The sequence below is a fragment of the Erpetoichthys calabaricus genome, chromosome 10 (genome assembly GCF_900747795.2).
Source record: "Erpetoichthys calabaricus chromosome 10, fErpCal1.3, whole genome shotgun sequence".
Taxonomy (NCBI): domain Eukaryota; kingdom Metazoa; phylum Chordata; class Cladistia; order Polypteriformes; family Polypteridae; genus Erpetoichthys; species Erpetoichthys calabaricus.
This window is the reverse complement of record NC_041403.2, coordinates 166,038,817-166,050,847: the sequence shown is the minus strand read 5'-3', so window position 1 is coordinate 166,050,847 and position 12,031 is coordinate 166,038,817. Positions and strand designations below refer to the sequence as shown.

The window sequence follows — 12,031 nt, the reverse complement described above, 5'->3', positions numbered from 1 at the left end:
CCTTCATGACCAAAAAATTAAAAAGGTAGTACAGAAACTCAGATGCCAATTTTAACTGTGCTCGTCAGCTTGGCATTGGGGGTATCCGCCTTGGGACCCCTGGTAGGATGAGCACAGGCACCCTGATGTAAACATGGACTGTGTTCATCGTGCTTGGGTGGTCATAAGCCCCGTAATGTGGCATGTGGGTGTTTGGGGCTAACGACACCCCAGCAGTTTGAGCACAAACACCGGCCTATATCAGTATGACTGTGTTCAGCTTTCTGGGGCTGACCTGAAGACCCCCAGGGTATGCTTGGCATCTCAAAAAGCGTAGTTTGGACAACGGGATACCACATTCAGTTGTGCTTATAAGCACAGAAAACTCCGCATCGGAGAGGTGGGCAGGTCGTCCCACTGCGTTGTCCTGGGGGTCCTCATGGCACCCCAAAAAAGAGAAGTACAAGAAACCCTAATGGCAGTAAAACAGCGCTTATGAGCCCTGCAAGCTTGGCATTGTGGTGGGCCTGGGGCCTTTGGCACCTGGAAGGGTGAGCGCAAACACTCTATGTGGACAGATTAGGGTGGCATCAGCCCTGTAACCATGGCAACTGGGGGCTTATGCTCATACTTCTGGGGTATTGTAACCATGGCAACTGGGGGTTTATGCTCATACTTCTGGGGTATTGTAACCATGGCAACTGGGGGGTTTATGCTCATACTTCTGGGGTATCGTAAGCCCCACCGCCTTCAGGGGTTCATCATGAAGCCTGTAAACCTGGGGGGGCCTGGGCTCATGACACCTGGTGGGACAAACACCCAAATTTTCAGGGGGTCATCATGAGTCCAGTAGGCTTAGCATCGGAGGGAGTTACGGCTCGGGGTATCTCGGGTGGCTGTGTGCGGGCAGCATGGTGCCAATTGAATTGAGGTTTTGAGTACAATAAAGTTGGCATTGGGTGGGGGGGGGGGGGGTTCTAAAGTTTAAAACCCTGATATTAATTTGACTGGGGTCACTGTGATCTCTGTAAAGCTGGGATGATGGGGCACAAACACCCGGGTGGTCTCGAGCCCTGTAAGCTTGGCTTCAGGGTATTTATGCTGGCCATTTTTTTGTGGCGGTCTTAGAAAGCTGCTATGGATTTCACTGTGGAGGTTCCTCATGAGCCCTTATGTAAGCTTGGCATCGGGGTGTCGGGGCGCACGACGGACTCGCCTTGAGCAAACCCCCATACAGAAAGGCGGTCTCTTAAATGGATCTTTCTCTTGTCTCCCGACAGGCACCCACGTGGACAGCTACAAGGCTCTGTGGTTTGAGCGGCGAGAGGACCCCGTGACTCGTGAACTGACGCACATCTACAAGGGCGGGTACTGGGAGGCCAAGGAGAAAAAGGACTGGTCCGGGTGTCCCGACATCTTCTAAAGGAGCGCTCCGGGGACGGGACGGGACGGGAAGGGCAGCTGATCGCACTTGGCAGAGGCGTTTGGCCGCGGCGACGGCGTCTGGGTGGGAATGGGAGTGCGGGGTGGGGGAAGGGATCTCGTTGACAAGACCCTTTTAGTCTGCACTTAAAAACAAAATGAAGAATCATCATCTAAATCGAGTACCGTTTAATTACCGTCATCGAACTATAATCCGATTTGGTGTTTTCGCTAATTTCCGCCAGGGCTTTGTGTCTCTTGACCCGCTGCGCCGTTTTTCACGCTCGCCAGGACGCGGCGCAGGGCGGCAAGGCTTCTCCCGCTAGAGGGCGCCCGATTTCATGGCGCTCCGCAGCATAGCAACTCTGAAGGTGACAAAAGGCAGACCTGGCTGGCGAGGCCGTTCTGCCCCCCTGCTGCCCACCTGCTTTGACGTTCGTCTGCTCGCACAGCACACGGGGGTCGATAACCTTTTTTTAATTTTTCTTTTTCATTGCACCATTTTTGCCTTTCTCCCCCCTACCCTCACATGACTCGCTTATTTTTCACAATCGTCTACAGGAGGAGGAAGAGGAAGAAAGAATTCAACAGTCGGCCCATCCGCCTCTGCATTACACTCGAGGGTTGACGTCGGCCGGCCACGCGCTCCACTACTTGTCCCGAGACCACCTCACCACGCGTTCATGACACGCACGTTGGCGGCGGGGCGAGGGCGAGCAGAGATTTGCCAGCCTGCGCCTACCGAGGGCACAAAGGAATTTGGGGGAGGGGGGGGGTTGAATCTCGCCACCTTCACACACGGAACTGTCTTAACGCTGTGTCTGTCTGGGCTGAAGGGAATCTTCCGGAAAACAAAATGTATTTAATTTGAAAAATAAATGAAACATAAAGTCGAAAGCGAGTTGTGTTCATTGGAGAAGTTCGGGGTTACACCCCCCAGTGTGGCAGCACCAGTCAAAGGTGGCACTGATGGTCAGCTGTCAGTGGGGTGGAAGGGATACCAGTGGGCACACCTATTAGAAATGTGTGAAGCGACAGCGACAACTAACAAGACGGGCCATCAGCTCCAAGTCCAGAGTGGACCCCAGAAGGGGGGGGGGGATTTAGGGGTCTGCTGCCTTCATGTTTTGGGGGTGGTGTGTATTTATTTTTATTTTTTGAATGATTTGGCCTTTTTTGTAAATTTTTCATTTTTGTCGCACTCAAGTCGCTGCTACTTTGTTCCTTGTGCTGTTGCCCATTCTGGGTGGTTTTGATTTTTGTTTTTTAAAGGCCTGTCCCCATTGTGGGGGTCTGTCTTTTCACGCTTGGACCGTCCACCCCGCTCTGCCATCGCTTTACTGATCTGTGTGACTTGTCTTCTGGGTTTGGTTTAGGGCTCTGTTTGCCACCGAATTACAGTCGATACTCGGCTTTCACAGGGTGTGACATTGATAGAGAATGGCATGAAAGTGACAAACGCTGACGGTGTGAGCCGAAGTGAATGACGGGGGGGGGGGGGGGGGTTCATAAAGACTTTAAGCCTTTGTGCAGACTTATTGAACTGTTGACCTTTGACCCCTACGGACTACACATGGGGGGGGCGACAGAAAATTAAAGCAAAAAAAAAAGAAAGGTGGCTACAGCTGAACGGGGAGCTCTTTACTTGACAGCGGTGGGGCAGACAGAAGCAGTGGGACCCCAGTTTTGCACAGATGGCGCTTGGCCGGCCGCCACCCTGAAGCAAAACTGAGGTCAACTAAATAATAAAATCCCATGAATGTTTGGACTCGTAAAAGTTAAACGTAAAGCAGTTACTTCTACGCAAAAAGCAAGACAGACTCCACCCCCTCACGTGATCAAACTTTTCTGTAGTGGGAAAAATACCCCCTTTCTGAATCGGCCCTTCAAGCTGACCCAACTCAAACCTTCAGCTTGAGGTCAGTGGGCGGGTGGCGTGGTGTGCCCGCGGCCAAGTCACCTCACCTCTCTGTAGCACATCTCCATCTCAAATGATTGCAACAATCCATCTTAATAAAAGAACAGGGGTTGCCATGCTTGCCGTGGCTCTGTCAATCCAACAGATGGCGCATCTCGAACAGTGGTAATGCATTTTAGTATGACAAACGTTTGCGATGCATTGCTATTGGAATGACCAGTGCAGTGCATTTTCTTACTACGTACAGAACTTTTTATCCCCAGGGGGAAATTTGGCTTTGAAGTGGTCTCTTTAAAAAAGAAAAAAATATATACACACCCCCTTATAGTCTGAACACACCTCAGACAGACTGCTGAAAGTCCTCCGTGCTGTTGTGTCACAGAGAGAATGTGCGGCTTTGTTCATGATGGCACTCGCCTTGGTCTTCATTCTCCAGGGCTTCCAGCGTGTACCCCCATAACTGAGGCTGCCTTTTTAATCAGCGTGTTGATGCGATGGGCTTCACCTGAGCTTACATCGGCCGTTAGGTTTTTAACGGCTCGCTCAGCCAGTGCGCCCTCGCTAACAGATTAAAAGTTAAGTTGTGGCGTGCAGTAGCGTCTGCAGCGCCAGCAGAGGGCGCACTCGGCGCGATGACAAGTTTCTAATGAGCCACCGCGGAGGTGAAGCGGAAAATAAAACAGAGGGCATGTGAAGCTGGACAAGTTGTGTCCTTCTCTTTATTTATTTTTTACAGAGGGTGGGGTCGCGGCTATAAGTGAGCAGCGGTGTGAATGTGCTGCCCGAGAAGTAATGGTGGTGTTACGTGTAGCCCGCGCATTTCAATATTTCCACTTAAAACTGACTGATTGTCCACAGATTTTTGACTTGTGTACCTTCTCACCGCCCGAACGCACCCCTCGCTAACATGCAACACGTCGCCACACGCCGGCGCCAGGATCAACAGGTAGGTGTTTGTAAAACAGAGAACTTCGTTTTAAATCAAAGAGAACACAAGTCGACTTGCCTGCCGCACCTGTTTCTCATGTCCCCGTTGCCTGAAGCCACGTTACAGTCTGCGTGTGCGCGGCCGCCCGAGTTATGCGCGTGCGTGTGCACCAGCAGCCGCTCGTCCTCGCGTGCGCGCGAATCGATGACCTGCCTTTAAAATGCAGTGCGGCGTAGCGGTTAAGGCTTTGGACTTCAAATCTCGCTACTGGCACTGCTGTGTGGCTCTGAGCAAATCACTTCAGCTGCCAGGACACTTGTTTGAAACAAACACAAGAAACGTAAACCATTGTAATCTCATCCGTTGTAAATCAGTGGGACAAAAGACGACAGCCACATAATAAGCAATGGCGATAATTATAAATAAAAGTAATTTGACACACAGCCGAATTTAACAAACCAACGATCAATCAAGTAATGGGGTTAAAGACACCCCCCCCTCCCCTAAAACTTCAGCTATTTAGACTGACACTTCCAAACTGGTGATGTGGAGACACAACTGGACTCGGAAACACCCAGAAGTGGGTGTTTGGGGCGGAGTGGTGGCTCTGAGGCTAAGGAGCTGCGCTGGTATCCAGAAGGTTGCCGGTTCGAATCCCCGTCACTGCCATAAGAGATCCTACTCTGCTGGGCCCTTGAACAAGACCCTTAACCTGTGATTGCTCCAGGGGCGCTGGCTGTACAATGGCTGACCCTGTGCTCTGACCCCAAGGGGTCTGCGAAAACTACCAAATTTCTAATACGAGAAATCGTATAAGATGAAATAAAGAACAAAAAAAAAAAAATGGTTTTAGATTCCAAATCTCTTTAACAAACCCCACACTGGCCATTCAGGGCTTAAGCTAAGAAAATGTACAGACAGCTGGGGCCAAAGCTGGTCCCCCTTACACCCCCCAACACACACACACACACATACACTCTCTCTCTCTCTCTCTCTGTAAACTGGTTACCTGAGCCCTTCAATTGTAACCCCCCCCCCCTTTAAATGTTTTCTGGGGTCAAATAACAAAAACTCCATTGTCTGAAGCCCCCCAAAACACCCGTAATCCAGTCATTGAGACTGCAATGCATAATAACTCACCCCCCCTTCCAGAAACCCTAAATTAATTAATCTGTCCCAAACTGGCATATGGAATCAACCCCCAAGACCCCCCCACTTCAGTTGTTTGGACTGAATGCAACTCCAGATTAGTTATCTGGAGTCGTATTAGCTGCAGGAGCTTTAGTTAAGACCACCCTGTAATCATTCAACTTCCAATTCTTAACATAGGCAAAAAAAAAAAAAAAACACACCTCTATTAGGCACTCAGCCCCCCCCCCAAAAAAAAAAAATTACTGGACTCACTGAATCCAAACATGTTCACTTAAGCCATAGATGAACTCCTAAAAAAGCACAACTTTAATTGGTCATTCAGAAAATTTAGGATAAGACCCCCCCCCCCCTTAAGAAAACAGACCCTCAGTCAGTAATTAGAAGCCAGGGCTGCGCCACCTTGTAGTGACCTTAACTTGATCATTCAGGCTAGGACTAGGGTGTTGTACCGTGTTAGCCATTATGGATGTAGTGAGAAGTTGAGTAAAACGACTCCATTTATTAGCTAACTCAGGGTGGGCAGTCAGTCCTGGAGGGCCAAATCATTCCAACCCGATTGTTTAATAAGAAGCACTTATTGCTCTAGAAACACTTCTGTTTCATTTTAGTTATCTCCCTCGTTAAGATTATGAACCCTTATTGCTTATTTAAGTCTTAAACAGCTGCATTCTTGGTTTTTAATTGCTCCTTATTAGCAATAAGATGCAAATGACAAAACAAACCAGAAGTTATCCATTTTGCTTGTTCCCCTTTACACCTGTGTGTATTTATCGTGCACTAGTTGGTTTAATTAAATACTTGGAAGGAAAGAGAAGAGAAAAAAGTGAAGGATTGAGAATTACTCATCCGCTTTACACTTCAAAGTATTTGGATGATAACCTTAGAATGGAAAAAACAAATCTCGGATATGAGAATGACTTGACATAGCAGAGTTAAAGCACAACAAGCCATGAAATGTTAGGGTTAGGGTTAGGGTTAACCTCGAGGAATGACTTTGCCCAGCCCTGTGCTGACTAAAAAGATTACAATATGTGAGCTTTCGAGGCAACTCAGGCCCCTTCTACAGGCAAAGATGTAACAGAGACTGGAGTTCCCTGTGTTTACATACACACTCTAGGACAAGAAACAACAACATTGATAAATCTTTAAATGAGAAATCTTAAATGTAAAAAATTAATAGATTCATTCAGGCTAGGGTTAATTTAACAAGAGAGAACAACAATGTATAGTCAAGATCTCTGGATAAGATGACTGTCCAACAAAGTCTTTTGAGTTTTTTCCAAACAATGTGGCTCTGTAGTCGGGTTGTCTGTCATTCTGAGAGATGAAAACAGTCCTCATATCTGGCCATAAAACTCTTGTCTTTATTCAATCCATGTTGTAAAGTATTACATTTTAGCACGAGTTTAACTTCCCATTCTTTTCTCTCTTGCTGTGTTCTGAAGTTGCCCATAAGCACTGGGACTTTAAAGTCCTTCTCACAGTGTCCATGGCTGGTGAAGTGGGCCACTACAGGAACATCTGTGTGGCCATGTTTAATGTGGCCATCCATCCATTTTTCAACCCGCTGAATCTGAACACAGGGTCACGGGGGTCTGCTGGAGCCAATCCCAGCCAACACAGGGCACAAGGCAGGGAACCAATCCTGGGCAGGGTGCCGACCCACCGCAGCGTTTAATGTGGCACCTGTGTATATCCATTCTCTGGTGGAGTGTTTGTCCAGTTTCTCCCACATCGAGTGCAGTGTCAGGACATTTCATGCAGAAAATTAGGTAGACCACATTAGATGATCTGCAGGAAAATGATCTCATTATGTGATGTTCAAGTCGGCAGTGCGAGTATCATAGATGTGGGCACATGTTTTGCATCTTTTCTGTGGGTATGGAGATGTGCCATTTTTTGTTGGTTCACTTAGGGAGCTTCGGACAATCAGTTGTTGAAGGTTTGGTGGTTGTCTGTATGCCAGGAGCGGAGGTTCAGGAAATCCATAGACTACGAGAGAAAGCTGGACACTACAGACCTGCATTGTTAATCTCTCCTCATACACACCAAATGAAGCAGAGATGTCGGTTCTTACAAAGGGACTCTCATATTGTCCTGCAAAGACCATTGACGACATCAGACTCTGCAGTGATATGGAAGAATTCTTCAGAAAACTCAGACTAAAAGAATTTTTCCACAAGAAAGAAAACCAACAACAAGCAGTGACAACAACCCCACCAATAAATCCACATGGACACCAGAAGCTGGCAGAAACTCCACCCTGGATAATTCTACAGAAAGTGAAAACAGGAATCTTAAACAGGCAACAAAATCGGATAGAAAACATTACTGGGGATGAGCGGAGAGCCGTACAGCCACTAAGGGAAAATAGAGAAATCCTTATCAAACCAGCAGACAAAGGGGGCGCTTTAGTCATCATGGACACTTCAGATTACATACAGGAGGCACAGAGACAACTGTCCAGTACTATGCATCATTACAAACTGCAAGACCACCCAACAGATCTCTACAAAAAGGAACTAAAAAAATTAGTAAGTAGCTTTCCTCTTGACATCAGAGATCATGTAAACAGTTTAATTCCTGAGAACCCAAGATGGGTTACTTCTACATGTTTCCTAAAATCTACAAAGAAGGGAACCCAGGAAGGCCTCTAAGCTCAGGAATTGTCTCCCTTACAGAAAATGTTTCATGTTGGGTGGAGCAGATCCTTAAACCCCTGACCTGTAACACCACCAGCTACATCCAGGACCCTTACCTGAGGGAACCTTACTGGCCACAATGGATGTTGAGACACTTTACACAAACATCCCCCATGATGATGGCATATTGGCATGTGAAGTGTACCTCAAACAACAGGATTTACCCACAAAGTCAGTAATAGAAATGATAAAATTCACTCTGACACATAATCTATTCTCTTTTGGACAGGATTGCTACTTACAACAAATGGGGACTGCAATGGGCTGTCGGTTTGCACCTCACTATGCAAACCTATTTATGGCAAAATTGGAGGAAGATTTCATGTCAATGTGCATCGTAAAACCAAAGTTGTATCTCCGTTACATAGATGACATCTTCATCATCTGGACTGCCAGTGAGAAGGTCCTCCTCCATTTTCATAATGAATAGAATTGTTTTCACCCCAACATAAAGCTGAATTACTCAAAAACAGAAGTCAGCTTCCTTGACACCGCCGTTCAACTGAAAGACAACACCCTTGTAACTTCTGTTTTTCACAAAGCAACAGACGGACGGACCTACCTGAACAGTGATAACGTCCACCCCAAGCATATAAGGCGCTCCATTATTTTCAGCCAAGCAATACGGTACAATCTCAGACCTGACAGACCGGGATCAACAACTACAGGAGCTCAGACGAGACTTCATCAGACAAACAACAGACACTCAAATAAGAAGAGCTACTGCCATACCCAGAGACACCTTCTGGAATATAAAAACAAAGACAACAAGAACCGCATCCCCCTTGTTGTCACCTACAACCCACATCTTGAAACACTTTGAAAAATTATAAAAGAAGTTCAGCCAATGCTAAACGATGAGCAAACACTGAAAAATGGATTTCCTGAACCTCCCCTCCTGGCATACAGACAACCACCAAACCTTCAACAACTAATTGTCTCCCTAAGTGAACCAACAGAAAATGGCACATCTCCATACCCACAGAAAAGATGCAAAACATGTGCCCACATCTATGATACACACACTGCCGACCTGAACATCACATAATGAGATCATTTTCCTGCAGATCATCTAATGTAGTCTACCTAATTTTCTGCATGAAATGTCCTGACACTGCACTCTATGTGGGAGAAACTGGACAAACACTCCGCCAGAGAATGAATTTCCACAAGTGCCACATTAAACATGGTGAACCAGATGTTCCTGTAGCGGCCCACTTCACCAGCCATGGACACTGTGAGAAGGACTTTAAAGTCCCAGGGCTTATGGGCAACATCAGAACACAGCAAGAGAGAAAAGAATGGGAAGTTAAACTCATGCTAAAATGTAATACTTTACAACATGGATTGAATAAAGACAAGAGTTTAATGGCCAGATATGAGGATTGTTTCCATCTCTCAGAATGACAGACAACCCGACTACAGAGCCACATTGTTTGGAAAAAACTCAAAAGACTTTGTTGGACAGTCATCTTATCCAGAGATCTTGACTAGACATTGTTCTTCTCTCTTGTTAAATTAACCCTAGCCTGAATGAATCTATTAATTTTTTACATTTAAGATTTCTCATTTAAATATTTACCAATGTCGTTTCTTGTCCTAGAGTGTGTATGTAAACACAGGGAACCCCAGTTTCTGTATTACATCTTCACCTGAAGAAGGGGCCTGAGTTGCCTCCAAAGCTTGCATATTGTAATCTTTTTAGTTAGCCAATAAAAGGGGTCATTTTGCTTGGTTTTTCATTCAGGCTACAAAGCCAACTCAAAATTAATCAATCAAGCTTAACAGCTGCACACTCCACACACCCCCGATATTGACCTCCTTTGGCGTTGACCCCCCCCAAGGTGACTCGGGCTCAGAATTCCTTGTTTGGACCGCTAAGGCCGAGTCGTCGCAGTGACGTTTACTGAGCCGCTTCACACCACTCGGGCCAGGACTCTGCTGCCATCTAGTGGATGAAAGCACCTGCTGCAAGAAAACGTGAATAACTCAACGTGCTCGGCCTCTCCAATGGAACTCATCAATATTCATGAATGGGGCGGAGCCTTCAACCAAAGCACAATGGCCTGTAAAGGAGAAGCTCTGCAAGGCCAGTTTTAGAACAAACTGAAAGGGGGGCCTTTGATGTCATTGTCACTCAATTCAACTAATGTGATCTGGTCATCGGATGTTGACACAGATAATAAAAGTGACACATATGACACTGGACAACTTAACAGCTTCACTGTGCTGCGAGTAGCTGTGGGGCAAAAAGGCAATGTGACTGCACTCAAGTGGAAGGACAAGAAAAGCGTCTGCCCCCTCACTGCCATTCACAACATGTCAACTGTCACGGTTCATGTTGGCCCAGTGCTATGGCAAGCCCATAATAACACAAGGGGTGCAGCAACCGTGAAGCTCAGGTATCCACCTTCCACCATCTCACGTGCAAACAAGCAGGCGTCCACTGTCCCAATTGTGACATCGGGCTGTGCATTGGTGACCACCACCAGCACTGGACCCTCGACAGATGTTTCCGACTGGACTTACACGACATTTAGAGGTCTTTGTTACCTTTTTTTATTCTAGAAAGTCGATTCAGTTCATCTGGACATGCATCTCCCTGGAAAAGAACTACGGCCTGAATGCCATTAATCACTTGGTCACTTGTACATCTGCCCCTACACTTCCTTATCAGTAATGGGGGGCCACAGCTGAGCAGACCACCCACTGGTTATTGAGGTCCCAAAGCTAAAATGTGACCTTAATCATTCAGAGCCAAACCCACCCCATCAGGTCTGGGACCATCCACCCAACAGTCATATAACCCCCCCCCTAACCCCCCAACATCTTTCAAGTTTATAATTTGGGATCAAAGATGAACACAAACCTCTCCTCCCAAATGCCCCTCAAATGGTTATTGGTAACACCGTTTATCAGTCATTCAGGTTACGAAGTGTGACAAAAAAACTAATAAACTAATAATTCCAACCGAAACTCAACCCCCCCCCCCCCCCCCACACCCCCACCACAAGTTGTATTCAAACCCCACCACCTTTATTTGGAGCCACACTTGAACACTCTTGTTGGTCATTCAGGTTCTAATAAATTTAACACCTGCCAGCCCCCATATTGCCCCCCCCCCCCCCTTGCAGCACCCAAAGCCATCAATTATGACAGACGTCCTTGAAGAGACGAGTGACCAAACTGCCTAACGGATGTTTTTACACCCTGTGCCATCTTTGCCCCAACCCCCCCAAGGTTATTAATTTCCATGTTGCTCTTCCATCTCCACCCCTCGACTCCTGTTGCTATCCCAAGTTTATCAAAGTCACTTTGGACGTTTCATTTGAATACTTTTGTCCCACCGAGTCCTGCTAATGGGGTGTCCTGGTTTTGATTTTGTGTTCGTTTGTTCCTCGGGAAGAAGGCCATCGAAAGAAACGAGAGATCTCCAGGAAGCGCCAGTCTGCCACTCCAGATGGCCTTCGCTCGTTCAGATCCCACACAAGCCACATAATAAAATGAGTGGGAACTGGCAGCACGGCAGCGTATCACAGCGTACGAGATCACACGGGCAGCGCAAACCGTAAATCGGACAAACGTCCTCAGACCTCCGCGGTTACACAAAGTCCAAAAACGAATGGGAAATGAAACTTTACTGAAGGAGCAATGGGACATTCTAGGGGCACCAGGTCTGACTTTCACCCTATGAGCGCCCGACCCCGATACCAGTAAAGCCCCCCCCCCCCCCCCCACACACACACACGAAATCTTGCCTTTCACCCTCTGAGCTGGGCACAGTGCCACTGTTTAAAGCCTCCCATGATGCTCTGCTCAGCTTGCTGTGTAGCTGAAAAGTGGCGCCACCTGGTGGGTGAGACACAGGAGTCTTGCGCACACACGGCCTTCACTTTCTTTCCTCCCCAAAAAAACAAAACCACAGTCACA

At 47.2% G+C, this 12,031-nt stretch overlaps 1 protein-coding gene across 2 annotated transcripts in view; it reads left to right on the top strand.

The window, feature by feature from the left end:
• Positions 1-2,298, top strand: part of osbp (oxysterol binding protein) — a 56,811-nt gene extending 54,513 nt beyond the window's left edge. For both annotated transcript variants that reach the window (XM_028812409.2, XM_028812408.2), the window contains one exon: positions 1,260-2,298. In XM_028812409.2, coding sequence (XP_028668242.1) covers positions 1,260-1,402 — 143 coding nt within the window. In that variant the 3' untranslated portion in view covers positions 1,403-2,298. The remainder of the gene's footprint in view (positions 1-1,259) is intronic.
• The last annotated feature ends 9,733 nt before the right edge of the window (positions 2,299-12,031 follow it).